General features: G+C 34.6%; 1 protein-coding gene across 1 annotated transcript; it reads left to right on the top strand.

Moving 5' to 3' along the window:
- Positions 1-665: 665 nt before the first annotated feature.
- Positions 666-12,951, top strand: LOC132559466 (fibroblast growth factor receptor 2-like). The gene is made up of 15 exons (XM_060224085.1): positions 666-736; positions 3,280-3,314; positions 3,413-3,796; positions 4,016-4,306; positions 4,728-5,024; positions 5,539-5,667; positions 6,295-6,383; positions 6,781-6,891; positions 7,172-7,337; positions 8,515-8,625; positions 9,537-9,745; positions 10,646-10,759; positions 11,196-11,307; positions 12,374-12,470; positions 12,771-12,951. The coding sequence occupies exons 1-15, from the start codon at positions 666-668 to the stop codon at positions 12,949-12,951; spliced, it is 2,397 nt and encodes a 798-aa protein (XP_060080068.1).
- Positions 12,952-22,960: the final 10,009 nt, after the last annotated feature.

The following is a 22,960-nucleotide window of genomic DNA, read 5'->3' as shown; positions in this document are numbered from 1 at the left end:
CACATGTTTGGAATTTCTCATATATCGTATAGACATGCAAATTTCTACTGAATGATCATGACGAGCTTTAGATACAGACTTATACAGTGATGATATAGAAATAGGAAGCTTGATAGCTATTCAAGTACATTATGGGCCATTAGTTATGTCTAGACTTATGGGTGACCTCCCTTGATGTGACAAGGGAGATCACTCTGTGATGTTCTTGTGATTCTTATTTCCTTTCTGATAACCATATATTTCTTGTACATAAGTACATATTCAAACAAAAAATTGATAAAACTTGCGCAAATTAAGAACAAAAGAAAGGTTTACCAGCAGAATCCTGAAAATCAAAGGAGTATGTGTTTAAGACCAGGTGTTTGAATATGTTATAGATAAAATAGTTATTGTAATTCACTGATATTGATATTATTTCATGTTTATTTGCTGAATGTTTGTAGATAAAGATATCAGCTTTATTGACTATCACTTGATAACCAGTTGCCAACTACAAAAGCAGATAGACCTTTATGTGTGATTTACATTCAGGGAAAGTCCAGATCCAGTGGAAGTCTAATATTATGCAGAGAACTTGGAGGAGTATTGTTTGAATTCATTTTAATTTATTGATTTTGTAATTCCTGCTCGAGCTGTAACTATTTGGGTGTCAAATTGTTCTTAACATGCGAATCACTGATCCATTAGCTGCGGCCCATTTTCCTGTGAACAAGGCCTACTTCTGTGATATGGGATTGTAAGTCATGATTAATGCTACCCATCATGCTATTCTAGCTAGATACACCATCCCATCTCGTCTCTTTATACAACCCTATATAGTCATGGATTTATCTAATACCCCAAAGAAAACACTGTATCCTTATGGAATATATATAGATATCTTCTAATATTTACATGAGGGAATGTTACCATAGCTTTTCTAGTACTTGAAAATCATATTAACTTTTATAGGAAATATTAGATGTAATTGTCCACACTATACTTGTACTTATGACCCTCAATAGACATCCACACACTGCCTATAACCTTCACCCTCACCCGACCTCCAATCTCCACCTGTAACCTTGACTCCTACCAGACCTCCACACTCTTTCTGTAACCTTGACTCCTACCAGACCTCCAATCTCTACCTGTAACCTTGACTCCCACCAGACCTCCTATCTCTACCTGTAACCTTGACTCCCACCAGACCTCCAATCTCTACCTGTAACCTTGACTCCTACCAGACCTCCAATCTCTACCTGTAACCTTGACTCCCACCAGACCTCCTATCTCTACCTGTAACCTTGACTCCTACCAGACCTCCAATCTCTACCTGTAACCTTGACTCCTACCAGACCTCCAATCTCTACCTGTAACCTTGACTCCTACCAGACCTCCAATCTCTACCTGTAACCTTGACTCCCACCAGACCTCCAATCTCTACCTGTAACCTTGACTCCTGCCAAACCTCCAATCTCTATCTGTAACCTTGACCCCCACTACACATTCACACTCTATCTGTAACCTTGACCCCCACCAGACCTCCAATCTCTACCTGTAACCTTGACTCCCACCACACACCCACTCTGTCTGTAACCTTGACCCCCAATTGACCTCCACACTCTATCTGTAACCTTGACCCCCACTAGCCCTCCACAGTCTATCTTTAATCTTGACCCCCAATTGACCTTCACACTGTATCTGTAACCTTCACCCCCACTAGCTCTCTACACTCTGTAGCATTGTCTCTTAACACTATGTAAGACAGACAAACTGTACATGTAGACCTCAACAGCTATATGCCAGCTCTATTGTAAGGAGAGATTGATCTTTTAAAGCTTACTCCGATCGAGAATTGTGCTATTACATCTAGAATCTATATATGTCAGAAATTACAAAAAACCATTTCAGTCCACAGAGATCCATAACACCACAATAAGACTCTCTGTTGTCATTGTTTGCCTGTCAGATACTTGCCATTATAAAAAAAAGGTGTGGTGCTAGACGATAAAATGTTTTCGTGTTAGAAAAAGAAACTCAATACAGAATGCCTAGGCTCAATATTTCAACAAGGGTGGACCACTGTTGATTGTGACATAGAAAAGAGAATTGGGTCTGTGTATATAACACATGTAAAATTGTAGTTATATTGTATCAAGGTTGGATTTTCCCAAATGGGTTTTAAAAAGGAAAGAAATGGTTTCTATTTTTACTATCGATTGGTTATGAAAACATGGTGCAGCATCCTGCACGATTCCACAGGGAATACGTAGGGAAATTGTAGGATCATAATCAAATTATATTGACTTTGTATGTCAGTGTAAGGCATTGTTATCACTTCCTCTGATACATTATACAAACATATGTGTGTTTTTTAGTGAGATCTGTCATACAATCTAATTCTATAAAAAGTTTTCTAGAGCTCTGATTACAATTCAGTATTTGAAAATGACACTTTGAACTCCTCTGTTTTGCATTCGCTGATGATAGTAGTCAATTTTTAAAATAAAAATGACAATTTTTGATGTTCCCGCTGTTTTATGGTCAGGACATTATAATATTGTTACCCTTATTAATCATTTCATTATAATTTTTGTTTCTACTTGTTTCTACTTGTTTCACTTAAACTGTTAGAGATAAAGAAATGTAATTTGGAATTTACCTGCTAGAGATATAGTAATTTGGTATATACCTGTAAGAGATATAGAAAAGTAATTTGGTATGTACCTGTTATGGATATAGAAATTTGATTTGGTATGTACCTGTTAGAGATATAGAAATGTAATTTGGTATATACCTGTTAGAGATATAGAAATGTAATTTGGTATGTACCTGTTAGAGATATAGAAATGTAATTTGGTATGTACCTGCTAGAGATATGAAATGTAATTTTGTATGTACCTGTTAGAGATATAGAAATGTAATTTGGTATGTACCTGTTAGAGATATAGAAAAGTAATTTGGTATGTATCTGTTAGAGATATAGAAATGTAATTTGGTATGTATCTGTTAGAGATATAGAAAAGTGATTTAGTATGTATCTGTTAGAGATATAGAAATGTAATTTGGTATGTACCTGTTAGAGATATAGAAATTTGATTTGGTATGTACCTGTTAGAGATATGGAAAAGTAATTTGGTATGTACCTGCTAGAGATATAGAAATGTAATTTGGTATGTACCTGTTAGAGGTAGAGAAATGTCATTTGGTATGTACCTGTTAGAGATATAGATGTATGATAGTAATATTTAAGTCAAATTTTGATTTGATGACAATGAATTTTTGGTTTTGTTACAGTTACAGTTGGGATGAAATATGGCAGCACACGGCCAGTATTTTATCGAATGAAAATTTAAGATAGAATTGTTGTGAATTTCCTCCACATTGATCATTCTGAAATAATAAAGCTATGTAATTTTGATATTTGCAGGAAAACTGGAACTTAGTGCCCCAAAGAATGCTGCTGGTTATATAGGATTCAACCGTTCGTTTACCTGCAATATCTTAGATGATGGGACACCAATGCTAGACCTAGTCGATGTTGTTGAGCCTTACACAGTCGACTGGTTTTTCACACCGCTGGGTCAGGATACATCACAGTCTATAAAGATCTTAAATCTGACGAGTGAGGGATCTGCTAAACCTCGCCTGTCATGGACTTCTGATCCCTATAAGTACGGAACAAACTCGGGGATCGAGTTAATGGTGTTCCACCTACAGGTTGGAGATGGTGTCCGGATTGGAGATGCTGGCACATACTCCTGTGTCATAGAGGGCTCTGGATCCATAGGAGCTGCTGAATTGTTTGTTGTTGGTGTGTATAACAGATGATATTTTAACAGATATATTTAGAAACAGTCTACACATATAATTAATGTTTTACATCAGCTATGGAAACCTGTGGTCACAAATTGGACTTATCTTTCCAGTAATTTTTTAAATAATTTTTATTTTGTATGTTGTATATGTTGTGATCTCTATAACTTCTAAAACTTCTAACGAAAACAGATTAAAAATGAACTGTCTGTTACAGATTCGTTGGGATGTATGAACCTTAAGAACCCTCTGAATTTTGTCAATCAAGAACAGGCCAAATTTGAATGTCATGTCAAATACATGGGTAGTAAGCCACCCACGTTGTCATGGAGACACGGAAATAAACATCTCAACCAAACAACATACGAGCACAATGCAACTTATGTGATATCAACAATGTCTTTCGTGGCGACATACGAGGACGACGGCCATGTCTACTACTGTCATATTGAATATCCTAAAATCTTTTCATCTTACTGTTCAACGTCACCTCCACTCAAAGTTTACTGTGAGTAGAAAGAGAAATAATAGTTCAAGGAGTACAGTTATAAAGGTTAAAGGTCATCAGAAGAATGAGATGTCAAGAGTTAAGGTTGAAAAAAAAATAGGATGAGAGGGGGAAAAAAATACAGGTAGAAAGGTCAGTGGCCAAAATTCATAAGTACATTGGGTGAGAAGGAAGGAAGGAAGGAAGGGTTTGTTTGTTTGTTCAAAGGGAATAGGTGGAACGACTTTGGATATCTTTTGGTATCCTATCTTTATATGGTTGAGTTTACAGTCTGGACTCATTTCTCTTTTATCTCAAATCAGTATCATGTACATGTGTATAATATATTCTAAATAGATTCAGTTTTATCAAAGATTTTTGGGAGGTGGTTCATGTTTTTGTTTTTTTTTTTTTACTGTTAAGAAGTATTTTCTTGTTATAGCGCCAGTACACCTGATGTCTATGGAGGTAAACCCATATACAGATAACAACAATTTCAAATCAGGGACAGATATTAGACTCATATGTCACGCCAAAGGTGACCCCTCACCTCGTTACCATTGGATGTTCACACCAAAGAACATGAGTCGGCCTGCTATTGATGTATCACACATCAGTCGCTACACTATTCGGAATGCACAGCCGTCAAACGCAGGCACTTATGCCTGTACTGTGACAAACGTCATCAACGGTACCAAGTTCCAGAAGACGAAGCTTGTCATGATCGATGTCTACATCGGTAATCTATTCTTGTTGATTATCGTCCTTTGTAAATCTTTTTAAATCTTTTATTTCTGTCCAATTCTGATTTTGTCTTCAATCTTCATTAAAGTTCCGTGAGATGGGTAATCATTTCTTTATTGGAGATTGACGTTTGAGGATCTTTTAGATTCGTGCATAATGTTTTAGGGATAATGACTTTTTATATACAAATGTATCTATATTTGTCATTTCTTTGCATTCATCTATGGTAATGAAATGCACCTCCTATTCACAAGAGTTCCAATTTCAGGGAATTTGCTCTGCATTAAACTAGGCAAAATTTTATACCTCTTAAATGTTTTAATTGTGGTAAAATTCTGCAGTTTCACAAGTCACATGACATTTGGAGTGAGGCTACCTTATGCCTTTATGAAGTCTTATAGTAGTTTAAATGTTTGTTGGAAATTGAAGAACAAAACATTATACAATGTGGAACAGATTGAAAAAGCCACTGATGTTTATTTTAAATATTGTCGAAATCTTGTGCTTAGTTGAGACCTCCCCCTCGATTGGCTACCGGTACTTCATCGCTCACCAGGGCAGCGACTCACGATCATCATATGACCAACAAAATGGCAACTCTAAGAAAGAAGAGGGAAATGGAATCATTAAACTAGAGAGTAAGTCAAGGGAAGTTACTCTGTTCTGCTCCCTCAAGGAAGGTCAATCTGCTTTCTTCTCACAAGAAAGGGTTGCAAATTATGGTACTAGTCTGATGGCTTTTAAAGGATTGCTTTAAGGAAGTCTGTTGGGTCTGTTCTCTCAAGGGAGGCCTTTCTGTCCTGTACTCTCAAGGGAGATTACTCAGATCTGTGTTGCTTTGATATTGGTACTCAACGGAAGCTATCTAGTTGTGTAGTAAAACTTCAAGGTATGCTCTGCCTAACAAGACTATGCCTTAAAAATATAGGTGATGAAACACACTAGAAAATGAAGATGTTAAATTATGAAAAAGTTTTCTAAGAATTTTGAAATATTTTACTTAAGTGATAGATTCTGATCTTGCTGTTAGATATAACGTTTCAGTATTTTAGAAAAAGGATTAATATTGTAAGAATTACTTTCATGTATATTGTTGATCACAACAGACAAAATTCTGTTCTATATTTTACTTAGCATTGGGGGAAGGGAGGTAAATCCTGCTTGTGTTATGATTAAGTCAAACTTAATTTCATTTAATTATTCCAGAAGACTGTTACTTTATAACCAACATTGTGAAAAATTGCCTGTAATTTTATCATTTCCAGTTTCTCCATATGCTGTCGGTGCCATGGTTACAGCTGGTCTAGCTGTAATTCTCATCATTGTCTTTATATTCCTCGCCATGAAGTTCAAGGTCAGTTGATGTGCAATGTTCAAAATTAGTAAGCAGTGTAAAAGCAGGTTCTTGTTAATATCCAAAAATAATGGTAGAATTTAAATATGATTTGGGGAAAAACACTAATGGATAATCCATAACCCAGACAAAGGGTTTGGAAAAAAATCAAATGAAAATACAAAAAGAAGGCATTAGTTATTCAAACGACAGGGATTTTGAGAAAATGCTTTTTTTTTTAAATAATAAAATAAGGGTTATTCCCAAAAATACTCTAAAAGACAATTGTGTTAAGAATGATGTAGGCAAAACACAGCCAAAGAAGATATAGCATTGTATATAGGATAGCCACTGCTGAGGTCAGTAGTACTTATTTATTAAGTATTTAGTGCTTGATTGAAAACATCATGGATTGCAGGTACGGGACAAAAAAATGAAAGAGAGATTCTCACGAATGCATGATGAACTTTTGGATGATCAAGAGGTAGAACTGCTAGATGAGAACATCCAACCCAGAAGTTCTGAAGAGGTATGTAACAGGGATTAGGGGTAGGTGTTCGACATTGAATTTTAAATGAATATCAGTCAACTTTGTTGTGTTACCAGAGGCTATGTTTAAAAATTTTCAACATTAAACAAAGGTTTTGTCAAAAAGACAAAGTTATACATTTGCAGACATTTTCAGATATGTTGAAATTTTAAGAGTAGATTTTAACAATGTTAGATGTATAAAAATAGTTTTATAGTCTTTTCACAAGGTGAGTAATTAAAAACTTGATTCTGTAATGAAGTATTTACTGTTATGACAGCCGACCCAGTACAGCCAGCTGAGACAGTGTTGGGAGATACCAAGGAAGGACATTCGTCAGTCAGAGCTCCTGGCACGTGGGGTATTTGTTGAAGTATGGAAAGGACGCATCAGAAAGTTTCCAGATAGAGACGAGGTCATCAGGGTTGCCATCAAAAAACTTCTACGTAGGTGTACACTCGCCTAACATTTCTCATACATGAAACTATTAAAATCTTACCTAGATCAGTTTTGTTGACAGGGTTATATAAACACTGGTGAAAGAGTTTGGCTTGTCAGTGCCAGATTTGCTAAGCCAAACCCCTACATTAAGCTTCTAGATGTCCATAATTACAGAATAGGCCTATGTTGAATGATATTTCTCATCCATAAAATTGTAACATAGTTTGAAATTAATCCGAGTAAGTTTCAATCAAAATACACACCAAGCATGTTGTGATTGAAGCTTACTTAGATTAATTTTAATATTGTATTTCATAGCCCTGCATATCATTCGGTATCCAAACCCAACGTGCAGTGCCCATTTATTAACCAACTTGCTCTAGACTGATGCTGGCTCTATCTTATCCTGTTTACCATATTAAGAAATTGTTGTAGTGATCCATTTACATTGAATCATTCATGGTCCATTGAACATGTATGGAAATTGCCAATCTATGGTATAGTTACGCTGTGATTAATGACCCTTTGTAAGTAACATCAAAGTCATTGCTGGCTGCTTGCCCCCTCTCCCCTGTCTGAGACATATTTTCTCTAGGATAACTTGGATAACCCAGAGTTTATTATTTTCTTATCTTAGAGAGATACATCCAAAGTTATGAAATTTCCTGTTCCACCTTTTAAGGTTGATTAGATTCTCCATAGTAAAGACATGTCAACAATATCATGCTTAGAGTCAACCATTAAGATAGCGACAACGTTTCAACGTTTGCAGTATGTATGCAGTAGAACAGATTTTTCTCACCTCATGAAAATTTCACCATTTGGTGTTTAAGCTGAAATATCTAGTTCTAGCCCAGTTTTTTTTTTTTTTTTGCAAATGAAGAATAAGATATTAAAATACATAATGTTTTTCTTTCTCATTTAAAATTTGTCTTTTCAATGTCCACCATACAATATTATTGTGAAAGTGGCAAACATTAGATACTGGTGAAGGAAGAAAAATTACGTAGTTTAAGGAGGTGAACTGGGTTAGAAAAATAATCTTTCAGCCATTTGTGGATAAGATAGGGGGAGCTGGCTCTATAATAGAAATTAAGCCAGTCAGATGCACATAAACTAGTAGATAAGTATAAAAAAGTGTATATTTTAGTATCTTTAATCTTCTTTTTCTTCCATTTTCAGCTGAAGCAACAGAGAAAGGACGAAAGTTTTTCCTGGCTGAAATGGAGGTTGCCAAGGTTTTGCAGGCGAATATTAATGTAATACAGCTGATCGGATGCTACACTCTTCATGGTACATATATATACAATGTACAATCCATGGTAGCTGGCCTTAATCAGCATTGCTAATACCCTAGATAACTGGTTTTAATCATATCACCAATGGGCTCCATGAATATAGATAGACAGATGTTTTTGATTTGTAAGTGTTTATTAGGATATCAAAGTTAATGTCAGATTTTTTTGTGTTTGGTTGTCGGACACTTCTACAGCAATTCATTTTGTTCTATAGGAACAATTTAATCAGATTCATCGTTCAGAAGGTTGTAGTGACATTAAAATCACAGAATTTTGTGGGATTAATTTTTGTGGTTTTACAAACAAAATATTATTTCTAGGACACTTGATTTCATGAATTAATATATACATTAATATAAAATTTCTTGTTTAAGAGTATCCACCAAATGAATGAAAATAAAAGCCCCACAAAAATTAATGATTTCACAGTATGGTGATAAGAAACATACTAAGTATGTAACATGGATGTCTCTGATTCTGCTTGGCTGAGACATCTCAGATACACTGTGACTTTGTTCAGACTTTGTGGTATAAATAGTACTTGTGTACAATTCTAACACATTATTGTGTTATCAAAATGCGGTGACTGTTGTTTCTTTTATGTATATCCTGCCTGTATAATCTGCATTTTGTTATCTTTTTTAAAAATAGCTATTTGGCGTTCTTCTGCTTTGAGTGTATTAGAATATTTATGATCCGACATATTTTGAGGCCATCAGCACTCAGTCATTTTCCTGAAGAGGATATTCAATATTTATTCTGTCTCAGGATAGATTCATTTTCATTTCTACTGAGACTGCAGTAGATTTGGGTGGGCTTATTACAGGACATGGAATTATTGATGGAGAATTACTGTAAGTTCACGATTTCTTGTTGTCAAAACAGTCTTAAATAAACTTATTTCAGAGCCATGGCTTTTGATGTTGGAATACGCATCTGAGGGCACCCTCTACAGCTTTCTTCAGAGGTGTCGCCCTGGCGCTCAGAGAGTAGAGATCACAACTTCCTCCTCCAAGTCTTCAGCACGACTCAAAAATCACAAAGTTGACTCCCATAAAATGTTAGCCATGTCTGCACAGATAGTAAATGGACTACAGCACATCTCAAAATTCAAGGTGAGAATCATTTTCAGGATTGTGTATTAAAGAAACCAACAAAAAATATTGAAACATCTTCATTCTCTTTTGTTTTTGAGGTAATGAAATAAATAAATTTGTAAGCAATAAGTCACATTTGTACTTGGAATGAACTAATCTTGGCTGAACACCTTAACCATATTTATGCTGTAATGAGCCCAAGAGGTCAGCACATAACACCTTTCTATAAGTCATTAGCTTGGCTTTTTAAAGGACAACTACATAGCATCATTGATTTACTATTCTTCAAAACAGGAAAATGGATGGATGTGTTTGTCACCTGGTGTGGGCTTAATGTAGGAAAAATTTAACTTACAGTTGTTTCTCTTGTCATAAATTGACTTTGTAAATGTAAGTTTGTGGTTAGTAGACTTCATGCTAACAGGGTTTAAAAGTATTGACATACTAGTCTTGTATATCCACAATGACTGAATGACTGAGAGTCAGGGCCGCAGGGGTATGGGGGGAAGGAGTAGATATTGTGATGATACCCAATGGTCGTGTCGTACATCAGACCCAAATCTGTTAATGCTTAAACATTTTCACTTCTACATGGATTGTGCTCCAACTTCACATACTTCTAAATAACTCTCATATCTAGTTCAAGGTTATGAATTGTAGGCTGAAGGTCACACATATTTATGCATAACTCATATCTAGTTCAAGGTTATGGATTGTAGGCTGAAGGTCAAGGTATCATAACTGTCTTCAGAATATCCTTTTCATCGGTTCATTTCTTGAGAAATTTAGATCAAACTTCACAAACTGTTGCACATAGTCGAGGTTGAATTACAAGGGGGATTCACATCATTTGAGATGCAATTTTTACATCCAACCAATTTTTCGGTTTGGTATCCTTATGTATTTGTCCTGTTACAGTTGGTGTGCTACAGACTGCGTTCTGCCAGTGTATTGGTGGCAAAGGGTGCCGTATGTAAACTATCTGGTTTTGGTTTCCCACAAGATGTTACAGAGCGTAACCAGTATGAGGCTGTAAGTATCACTACTTAGTAGTCTGTTAACACCTCTTGATCCTTAAATATGAGGCTGGAAGTATCACTACTTAGTAGTCTGTTAACACCTCTTGATCCTTAAATATGAGGCTGGAAGTATCACTACTTAGTAGTCTGTTAACACCTCTTGATCCTTAAATATGAGGCTGGAAGTATCACTACTTTGTGGTCTCTTGATCTTCAAAACTTATTATCAGAAATTTTGTTTGAATTTGTGTCTATATTTTTCCTCTGAATTAATTTTTTATAGTAAAATGATGTAAGAATAATATAATTAAAGGAATGATAGTTTGAATAGTATTTTCTGTCAAAAACAAAAAGAGAAGTATGAACTAACTGTTAAAGTTACCAAATTGTCTTCTGAAATACTATCTGTGTTCTTTTGTTGTTATCCAGTATTTTTGCATTCCTTTCAGGACTCCTTACCAATCCGCTGGATGGCTCCCGAGTCACTAGCCCATAATATGTACAGTACCCAGTCTGACACCTGGTCTCTAGGCATCGTGATGTGGGAGATACTACACTTTGGTAAGTAACTCATATCTCCTCTCATAATGGAGCATCATCCATCCAATAATAGTACATTATCCATCCAATGATAGTACATATCCATCCCATAATAGTACATCATCCATCCCATAATAGTACATCATCCATCCCATAATAGTACATCATCCATCCCATGATAGTACATCATCCATCCCATGATAGTACATCATCCATCCAAGAATAGTACAATATCCATCCCATAATGATTCAGCATCTATCCCATAATAGTACTTATCCACTCAAAACGTTAATTCCATGCCATAATGATTGAGTATCCATCCCATAATAGTAGATCATCCATCCCATAATAGTACATCATCCATCCCATAATAGTACATCATCCATCCCATGATAGTACATTATCCATCCCATGATAGTACATCATCCATCCAAGAATAGTACAATATCCATCCCATAATGATCCAGCATCTATCCCATAATAGTACTTATCCACTCAAACCGTTAATTCCATGCCATAATGATTGAGCATCCATCCCATAATAGTACATCATCCATCCCATGATAGTACATTATCCATCCCATGATAGTACATCATCCATCCGAGAATAGTACAATATCCATCCCATAATGATCCAGCATCTATCCCATAATAGTACTTATCCACTCAAAAGGTTAATTCCATGCCATAATGATTGAGCATCCATCCCATAATAGTAGATCATCCATCCCATAATAGTAGATCATCCATCCCATAATAGTACATCATCCACCCCATAATAGTACTTCAACCATCTTATAATAAAGCTTATTCCATCACAACTATCACACAGTTAGAGCAGCATTCTTTCCCATCATACCAAATAATGGCATTTCAACTTTTCCATGATGGGGAAAACGTCCCTTTCCATTTAGTCTACAGTTCAGGTCCCAAGCTGAGGAAACATGAGTTTAATGAAGCCTTACTATATAGTCAACATGTTACTTCATGCTACAACCCTCTACAAAGCTTTTGACTGTTACAATTTGTGATCATTGAGGTTATTGACAAAAATACTTTCATTACTAAATTTTATTCTATGTTAAGGGGCGACGCCTTACCCAGCATTTGGCCAGGATGAGTTGCCAGACAAGGTGATAGATGGATACCGCCTCCCTCCTCCCCCACACTGCAGTGATGAGTTGTAAGTATTAACCAGTGATCATATTTCTCACATTAATTTGGTTTTCATTTTTTAACCAATGACCGTTTCCCCCACACACGTTAGGTTTCCAGTATTATAACAATGACTGTTTGCCCGTCACATGTGAAGTTTTCAGTATTTTACTAAGGACTGTTTGCCTGTCACACGTGAAGTTTTCAGTATTTTACCAACGACTGTTTGCCCGTCACACGTGAAGTTTTCAGTATTTTACCAACGACTGTTTGCCTGACACATGTCAGTTTTTCATTATTTTCACAACTGTATATGTTTCTCACATAGATATGGTGTGATGAATCGATGTTGGAGCACTCTTCCAGAGAATCGTCCTGATTACGCCAATATAATGACCGAGCTGACAAACCTGGCCTTGGAGGACTCCGCCCACATCTGCTTGGACAAGCTTCCCAGTTTTGCCAAGGCTCCTGAGCACTACAATGAGGAGGATTCAGACAGCCTCTGAAAATTACTGTGCAGTGAAATTCTGAACTAATGTCTCTGATCCTGGAAAAAGCTTAGGCACTGCTGCATGGATTTTTTGTATATTCTGTATCTCCTATCCAGAGGTCAGGGGCGCAAGTCCTCATTTAACTCTACATTAAAACTTTATCGTGTTTTCTTCACCAGAGACCTAAACTTTATAGCATTTTCTTGACCAGAAACCTAAACTTTATAGCGTTTTCTTGACCAGAAACCTAAACTTTATAGCGTTTTCTTGACCACAGACCTAAACTTCATAGCGTTTTCTTGACCAGAGACCTAAATTTTATAGTGTTTCTTGACCAGAGACCTAAACTTTATAGCGTTTTCTTGACCACAGACCTAAATTTTATAGTGTTTTCTTGACCAGAGACCTAAACTTTATAGCGTTTTCTTGACCTCAGACCTAAATTTTATAGTGTTTTCTTGACCAGAGACATAAACTTTATAACGTTTTCTTGACCAGAGACCTAAACTTTATAGCGTTTTCTTGACCAGAAACCTAAACTTTATAACGTTTTCTTGACCAGAGACCTAAACTTTATAACGTTTTCTTGACCAGAGACCTAAACTTTATAACGTTTTCTTGACCAGAGACCTAAACTTTATAACGTTTTCTTGACCAGAGACCTAAACTTTATAGCGTTTTCTTGACCAGAAACCTAAACTTTATAACGTTTTCTTGACCAGAGACCTAAACTTTATAACGTTTTCTTGACCAGAGACCTAAACTTTATAACGTTTTCTTGACCAGAGACCTAAACTTTATAACGTTTTCTTGACCAGAAACCTAAACTTTATAGCGTTTTCTTGACCAGAGACCTAAACTTTATAGCGTTTTCTTGACCACAGACATAAACTTTATAGCGTTTTCTTGACCAGAGACCTAAACTTTATAACGTTTTCTTGACCAGAGACCTAAACTTTATAACCAGAGACCTAAACTTTATAACGTTTTCTTGACCAGAGACCTAAACTTTATAACGTTTTCTTGACCACAGACATAAACTTTATAGCGTTTTCTTGACCACAGACATAAACTTTATAGCGTTTTTTTGACCACAGACCTAGATTTTATAACGTTTTCTTGACCAGAGACATAAACTTTATAACGTTTTCTTGACCAGAGACCTAAACTTTATCGTGTTTTCTTGACCACAGACCTAAACTTTATAACGTTTTCTTGACCAGAGACATAAACTTTATAGCGTTTTCTTGACCAGAGACCTAAACTTTATAACGTTTTCTTGACCAGAGACCTAAACTTTATAGCGTTTTCTTGACCAGAGACCTAAACTTTATAACGTTTTCTTGACCAGAGACCTAAACTTTATATCGTTTTCTTGACCAGAGACCTAAACTTTATAACGTTTTCTTGACCAGAGACCTAAACTTTATAGCGTTTTCTTGACCAGACCTAAACTTTATAGCGACCAGAGACCTAAACTTTATAGCGTTTTCTTGACCACAGACATAAACTTTATAGCGTTTTTTTGACCACAGACCTAGATTTTATAACGTTTTCTTGACCAGAGACATAAACTTTATAGCGTTTTCTTGACCAGAGACCTAAATTTTATAACGTTTTCTTGACCAGAGACCTAAATTTTATAACGTTTTCTTGACCACAGACATAAACTTTATAGCGTTTTCTTGACCACAGACATAAACTTTATAGCGTTTTTTTGACCACAGACCTAGATTTTATAACGTTTTCTTGACCAGAGACATAAACTTTATAACGTTTTCTTGACCACAGACATAAACTTTATAGCGTTTTTTTGACCACAGACCTAGATTTTATAACGTTTTCTTGACCAGAGACATAAACTTTATAACGTTTTCTTGACCAGAGACCTAAACTTTATCGTGTTTTCTTGACCACAGACCTAAACTTTATAACGTTTTCTTGACCAGAGACATAAACTTTATAGCGTTTTCTTGACCACAGACCTAAATTTATAGTGTTTTTTTGACCAGTGACGTAAACTTTATAACGTTTTCTTGACCACAGACATAAACTTTATAACGTTTTCTTGACCAGAGACCTAAACTTTATCGTGTTTTCTTGACCACAGACCTAAATTTATAGCGTTTTCTTGACCAGAGACCTAAATTTATAGCGTTTTCTTGACCAGAGACCTAAACTTTATAACGTTTTCTTGACCACAGACATAAACTTTATAGCGTTTTCTTGACCACAGACCTAAATTTTATAGCGTTTTCTTGACCACAGACCTAAACTTTATAACGTTTTCTTGACCAGAGACCTAAACTTTATAGCGTTTTCTTGACCAGAGACCTAAATTTATAGCGTTTTCTTGACCACAGACCTAAACTTTATAGCATTTTCTTGACCAGAGACCTAAACTTTATAACGTTTTCTTGACCAGAGACCTAAATTTATAGCGTTTTCTTGACCAGAGACCTAAATTTATAGTGTTTTTTTGACCAGTGACCTAAAATTTATAGCATTTTCTTGACCACAGACCTAAACTTTATAGCGTTTTCTTGACCAGAGACCTAAACTTTATAGCGTTTTCTTGACCAGAGACCTAAATTTATAGCGTTTTCTTGACCAGAGACCTAAACTTTATAGCATTTTCTTGACCACAGACCTAAAATTTATAGCATTTTCTTGACCACAGACCTAAACTTTATAGCGTTTTCTTGACCAGAGACCTAAATTTATAGTGTTTTCTTGACCAGAGACCTAAACTTTATAGCGTTTTCTTGACCAGAGACCTAAATTTAAATGATTTTTTTCTTTATAGAAAAGCATTTTCCCTTTTTTGAATTCTTCAAAAATGCATCTTTTTTGCTTCACGGTCTTAGTTATGCTGACATTTAATCATAAGTAAATGCACCCTGTGTAGAGTTGAGGTCTCAAAAATATGGATCAGGGCTGGTGGTCTATTTATAGTGTATACTTGTCTCTCTTTATACATACTAGTGTTAAAGATTTTGGCAAAGATGATGCACGAGGTTTGTAGGTCATTCTGTATAGCAGTGTCCTCTATTAGATTCAGGTTTGTTTTTAACCATGGTTCAGATTTTCAGTTTTACCAAAACTTCATGGAAAGCAAATTTTTTTTTTTTTTTTTTTTTTTGTCAATTCTATTTTCAAGGTATCAATTTTTTGCAGTTTTATTCCATTCAGAAAAATAGAAAAACCCACAAAAATTACAACCTTTGCTCTATATCATGTCACCATAGTTTAGATAATGTCAATTTGTCAGTAAACCAGCCCCTGTAGAAATTCCTTCCCCTTAGACACCATCTTAATGTTACACTTTATACATAGGCTGTAAATTTTGCTATTTTCGGGGACCTCTATTTTGAGCTTTTATCAAGCATAGAATAAAATTCCAAAAAAAGATGTCTTGAAAATAGAAAATGCAGAATAGAATTAAAATGTGTTTCCTGAATTCTGTGAAAAAACAAATCCTTTTTGCTTTAAATTGTGAAAATTTTAACTCTATAAAAAAAAGCTTGGCAATGTCAGTTTCTTTATATGTAGGCTTATACAAATGTAGATGTTAGAACATCATTATTTCTTTCCTGTCTTACGGTCTAGCTGCCTGAATTTTATAGGCAATGTGTGTAAGTCCATATAAATTTCCCTTGTGTTATATCAGTCCTTATAAATTTCCCTTGTGTTTTGTCAGTCCTTATAAATTTCCCTTGTGTTATATCAGTCCTTATAAATTTCCTTTGTGTTTTGTCAGTCTTTATAAACTTGACTTGTGTTATGTCAGTCCTTGTAAACTTCCCTTGTGTTAAGTCAGACCTTGTAAACTTCCCTGGTGTTTTGTCAGTCAGTTTAAAGTTCCCATGTGTTTTGTCAGTCCTTATAAAATTCCCTTGTGTTTTGTCAGTCCTTATAAATTTCCCTTGTGTTTTGTCAGTCCTTATAAATTTCTCTTGTGTTATGTCAGTCCTTATAAATTTCCCTTGTGTTTTGTCAGTCCTTATAAACTTGACTTGTGTTATGTCAGTCCTTGTAAACTTCCCTTGTGTTAAGTCAGACCTTGTAAACTTCCCTGGTGTTTTGTCAGTCAGTTTAAAGTTCCCATGTGTTTTGTCAGTCCTTATAAATTTCCCTTGTGTTTTGTCAGTCCTTATAAATTTCTCTTGTGTTATGTCAGTCCTTATAAATTTCCCTTGTGTAATGTCAGTCCTTATAAATTTCCCTTGTGTTTTGTCAGTCCTTATAAACTTGACTTGTGTTATGTCAGTCCTTATAAACTTGACTTGTGTTATGTCAGTCCTTGTAAACTTCCCTTGTGTTAAGTCAGACCTTGTAAACTTCCCTGGTGTTTTGTCAGTAAGTTTAAAGTTCCCATGTGTTTTGTCAGTCCTTATAAACTTCCCTTGTGTAATGTCAGTCTTTATAAATTTCCCTTGTGTTATGTCAGTCTTTATAAATTTCCCATGTGTTTTGTCAGTCCTTATAATCTTCCCAAATAGATATTTGTGTTGTCTTAGGGTTTATCTTAATGACCAGCACATAGTTGTCTTCCTTTAATGTACATAATATATAAATGTTGCTTTCATTTGTGGTCTGTTTATTGATGAAAGTGTTTAGTACTATACTCCACCTAAGGGAGATAACCTGCCACAACTAATGTGGTTTGGTTTATAATGCTTTTAACATCTGCTTAACAGCTAAGGTCATTTAAGGACAGTGAATGGCACAAACAAGAACTGTTGTCATTTTCGTTATTACAAGTAACTAGAAAGGGCCAGCCTGTCTCCTTTACCCACTGTAAAGGTCAGAGGTCAATCAGTTCAACAGTGCGATAAACAGATTTTTATTTTAATTTGAAATTAATGCCATAGATTTAAGCTTAATGCCATAGATTTAAGCTTAATGCCAATGATTTAAGCTTAATGCCCATGGTTTAAGCTTACTGCCCATAATTTAAGCTTCATGCCATATAAATTGTTAAGAGAATCATTAATTACGAGTTACATAATTGACAGTATGTTTCCTAGCTATTCTTTCTTAGAATCCGTCCAACCACTGGTGTAAAAATATTGCAACATTTTTTAACTTAAAGTGTGTCATCAGTATTTGTAAGAAAGTAAATCCTAAACATGTTTTGAAACATTCTGAATTTTGTTTCAAAAACAAATCCTTGCTGGTAAAATACGAAAATAAAATCTCCTACAAAAAGTTCTTGCAATAAATTGCCTGTTAAAACTGGTTTACGGTGTGTACATCAATATACAGAATGTTACTCTGTGTTCATTGTTTATGAATATATTTGTACTTTATTCAATCATGTCATAATCAATTTCTTAGACAAAAGGTTTTTCACCCGTTGCTCATTATTTTTCATTCTTAGCTCATAATCAGTGCTAGGCTTTAGTGCTGTCTTACCTAAATCTTAGAATTCATAGTTTAATAACAAAAAATCCTAAGGTGAGACTAATTCTTCCAAATGTTAATGTTGTCTTTTGTACATGTTTATTTGATTGTTCTGAATGTATGGTTTAAGCTGTCTGAGGGTTCATAATTTGCTTAACATGTCATCAACATCAAAACCTGAAGATGAAATATGTCTCACATCACAATATGAATTGCAGAGGTGAAATGATGTATTTTTCCATGTCACTATAGATGTGTACGATGAGAATGTATAAAACAGACCGACCTCTCCACTGAACAAACCTGAAGTCTTAGAACCACAATTTTCATTGTTACTACAGTGTACAAGGGGGCATATAATAGCAGTTTGTTGCGTGTACTAGTCAAAGCCTTACTATTGGTGGAGGATATTAAACATGATTTTGATTCGAGCTGCTTGATGAACGTTGTGTGTGTTGTATGATGTACTCTGTATACTAATATAGAACCGCTTCTAATCAATGCGTGATTTGAATACAACAAATGTAGTTTTATTATTAGCAGCTTTTGTTACAATGAAATATACAAATGAGATTTATTTGCAATGCAATAGATCATGTTTATAATTAGTTATTTTTCTGTTAATTATGTAAACTAATTTCTGTCTCAAAGCGATTGTTCATAATGTTGATTAATTTCTATTTTGTTGACAGTGTGATTATATAAGGGTGTCATAATATTTGCTCAATTTGTGCCATCCCTCAATAATCTGTATTATCTTTGCATGAATATTTCTTAGATGAATTTACTAAAACTGTGCAGAGTTTTTATGAGAATTAATTACGAAAAAGTGAAGAGAAATTTTAATCACAAACCAAGCATAAATGTCTTATATTCTAAAATTAGAACAAGTTGACAAAAAACGCACGAGACATCATATGAAGCATTACGATGTAAGGACCTGGCTACCCACTAGTAAACATATTGATTTGATTAAAGAGAATATTCTAGTCTAATTGTTGGATGTATATTTGTGATTCCAAGTAATATTTTTTTTTCCTACACTTTTTTTTTTATATTGAATTATACATTGTGACTTTTGTGTATTATTAATTAAGCTTAATTAAGCTTTAATTCTTTATATAATTTTTCAAGCAGCTGTTTATTTTACTATTGATTTATTTCAATCATTTATCATCAATTTTAATCTTTATAAATCTACCTATTGATACATGATACATTGATATACATGACAATTATTTTTCTTACAAGTTTGTTATTAAGTACTTGTGTAATATTACTATAGTTTTTTGCCTGTGTTTTGCCATGTTGTAATTGACAGTGTCTTTACTACAATGTACCAGTAGTTAGAGAGATATACATATCAAAATTGTGTTGATAAATAGAAACACTTTTCACAGGCTTTCGTGTTCTGTGGTAACCAATTATGTGATCATTTAAAAAATTCTTTTTGAACTTTTGAGTGTTAATCAGAATTATGATTAATCAAATTTGAGATTTCTCATTAACTTTCACTGATGTGTATTACCATTGATAAATAATTACGGAACAAATTTCTGTATTTGGTATCTAAACCAGAATATCAAAGTTTAGGGATGACATAATTTCGCTGTTGAAGAGCAGGTACTAAAATGTTTCTATATAACACTTTCTCAGCTGAAATGTAACTGTTCAGTATTCACCCTTCATTTCTAATAGTGAAAATTTAACTTTTAAGTATTCACTCTGCATTCCTGAAAGTGAAAATTTAACTGTTCAGTATTCACCCTGCATTCCTAATAGTGAAAATTTAAGCGTTCAGTATTCACCCTGCATTCCTAATAGTGAAAATTAACTGTTCAGTATTCACCCTGCATTCCAAATAGTGAAAATTAACTGTTCAGTATTCACCCTGCATTCCTGAAAGTGAAAATTTAACTGTTCAGTATTCACCCTGCATTCCAAATAGTGAAAATTAACTGTTCAGTATTCACCCTGCATTCCTGAAAGTGAAAATTTAACTGTTCAGTATTCAGTTCCAAATTCTGTTCACCCTGCATTCCTAATAGTGAAAATTAACTGTTCAGTATTCACCCTGCATTCCTAATAGTGAAGATTTAACTGTTCAGTATTCACCCTGCATTCCTAATAGTGAAAATTTAACTGTTCAGTATTCACCCTGCATTCCAAATAGTAAAAATTAACTGTTCAGTATTCACCCTGCATTCCAAATAGTGAAAATTAACTGTTCAGTATTCACACTGCATTCATAATAGTGAAAATTTAACAACAGCTAAGAAATTGTGTAAACTGAATTCATGATTGACAAAGTTTTGTAGAAGCAATTATAAATATCAAGAAGATATATGATTTATTTGTCACTAATCGTAAATAACAAAAGTTACCTATAATTTTACAAAGAAGCATGGTAATACTACTGTACATACATATCACAATGTATTGATTTCATTGTAAACAGTCATTATGTCTATTGTATATATTATCTAGTCAAATTGATTCTACTGTTCAAACTTAAAATCATAATTTTTTTTATACAGACATGTGTGATATAACTTGCACAAACACTGCAGCAAATTTGCTCGTTCATGTTTGTTAATAGAAAGAACTGCACATTCATGTCTATTAATAGAAAGAGCATCATTAGTTTGTAGATGTAAACATAAATTCATTAGAAAATCTTTCCTGTCAAATGTACAAAATGACATGCAATCAATCATGGCAAGTAGGAATATAAACAGATATTTTCAAACCAAAAAGCAAAAAAAGAATCGCCTTGTACGCATACAACATTTTTCAGTTCTGATGACAGGGTAATTGAATGTTTCATTGTCACATTTTTGTCATTTGAAGTGTCTTGTAAATGATCGACTCCATCTTTAATTTGAAAAGATAAAGTGTTTCAGTGATAAAATCAAAGATATGGTATAATTACAAGTGCAGTTGTTGAATTTCGTGGGGAGGACATTTTGTAGTTTTCCTGTTTGAGCCTACCTCACAGGAAATAAATTTTGCATATGTCTGATATACAGTGGTATTCATATCTACAGACAAATAACATACATTTTATAGTTCACTGTATGCTTGATATTTAATTTTGTCATATCTCTGATGATCACAAATACATAAAAAAATTAATCCCCCCACGAATATTACCTACAATACATATTTGGACTATTGATAATGTCTTGTGCTATATTTGATATGATCAAACACACATATTAAACACAAAAATTTTCTTTCAGGTTTGAAAAAAAAACGTTCATGTAATATGTTAATATAATGAAGTATTTATGTACTAGCAGTAATTGTTAATTGTTATGCTCAATGAATATACACAAACATGACTTTTCACTTTATGATACATGCTTTCTTTCTAGTTTACTATTCGTTGTTTGTGTTTTTTGCTTTTTGTATTGTTATTTCCAAATAAATGTCCCTTTTTATCTCAATTTCAATCTTTGTTTCATGTACAACAAACTTATGACAAAATATTCAAGCTTCAAAATACAAGAACAAACAGCATAACAGTGTTGGTGCATTAGGATGAAATATATCAGCTGCACAGCTTCAACACAGGGACAAAATGTACAAGAATATCAGTCAACAGTCAATAGCTCAACCTGCAAACGCTGATGTATTTCTTATAATCAAAGCAAAGGGAGACAACTCAAAAAAAAAGTTGACATCAAATTACATGATATATCCAATGATAAAAGCGTGTCAGCTGCTGTCCACATCTCTGACGACATTTCTACAACTGTAGGATAGAAGCGTTTCTCCAACATCTCTACATCTGTAGGATAGAAGCGTTTCTACAGCATTTCTACAACGGTAGGATAAAAGCGTTTCTCCAACATTTCTACAACTGTAGGATAGAAGCGTTTCTCCAACATTTCTACAACTGTGGGAACATTTCTACAACTGTGGGATAGAAGCGTTTCTCCAACATTTCTACAGCTGTAGGATAGAAGCGTTTCTCCAACATTTCTACAAACGTAGGATAGAAGCGTTTCTCCAACATTTCTACAACTGTAGGATAGAAGCGTTTCTCCAGCATTTCTACAACTGTAGGATAGGAGCGTTTCTCCAACATTTCTACAACTGTGGGATAGAAGCGTTTCTCCAACATTTCTACAACTGTAGGATAGGAGCGTTTCTCCAACTTTTCTACAACTGTGGGATAGAAGCGTTTCTCCAACATTTCTACAACGGTAGGATAAAAGCGTTTCTCCAACATTTCTACAACTGTGGGATAGAAGCGTTTCTCCAACATCTCTACAACTGTAGGATAGAAGCGTTTCTCCAACATTTCTACATCTGTAGGATAGAAGCGTTTCTCCAGCATTTCTACAACTGTAGGATAGAAGCGTTTCTCCAACATTTCTACAACTGTAGGATAGAAGCGTTTCTCCAGCATTTCTACAACTGTGGGATTTCTCCAACATTTCTACAACTGTGGGATAGAAGCGTTTCTCCAACATTTCTACAACTGTAGGATAGAAGCGTTTCTCCAACATTTCTACAACTGTAGGACAGAAGCGTTTCTCCAACATTTCTACAACTGTAGGATAGAAGCGTTTCTCCAACATTTCTACAACTGTAGGATAGAAGCATTTCT

The sequence above is a fragment of the Ylistrum balloti genome, unplaced genomic scaffold (assembly GCF_031769215.1).
Source record: "Ylistrum balloti isolate Yb309-2 unplaced genomic scaffold, AGI_CSIRO_Ybal_v1 Utg370918, whole genome shotgun sequence".
Lineage (NCBI taxonomy): Eukaryota > Metazoa > Mollusca > Bivalvia > Pectinida > Pectinidae > Ylistrum > Ylistrum balloti.
This window is presented reverse-complemented; position numbering and strand designations above follow the sequence as displayed.

What these genes read in the sequence shown, in the direction of transcription:
- LOC132559466 (XM_060224085.1), top strand. Translation starts at nt 666, where the DNA reads ATGCGAATCACTGATCCATTAGCTGCGGCCCATTTTCCTGTGAACAAG. An exon ending in GTGGGAGATACTACACTTTG is followed by an intron (nt 11,308 to 12,373) that starts GTAAGTAACTCA and finishes TTCTATGTTAAG; the next exon opens with GGGCGACGCCTTACCCAGCA. An exon ending in CCACACTGCAGTGATGAGTT is followed by an intron (nt 12,471 to 12,770) that starts GTAAGTATTAAC and finishes TTTCTCACATAG; the next exon opens with ATATGGTGTGATGAATCGAT.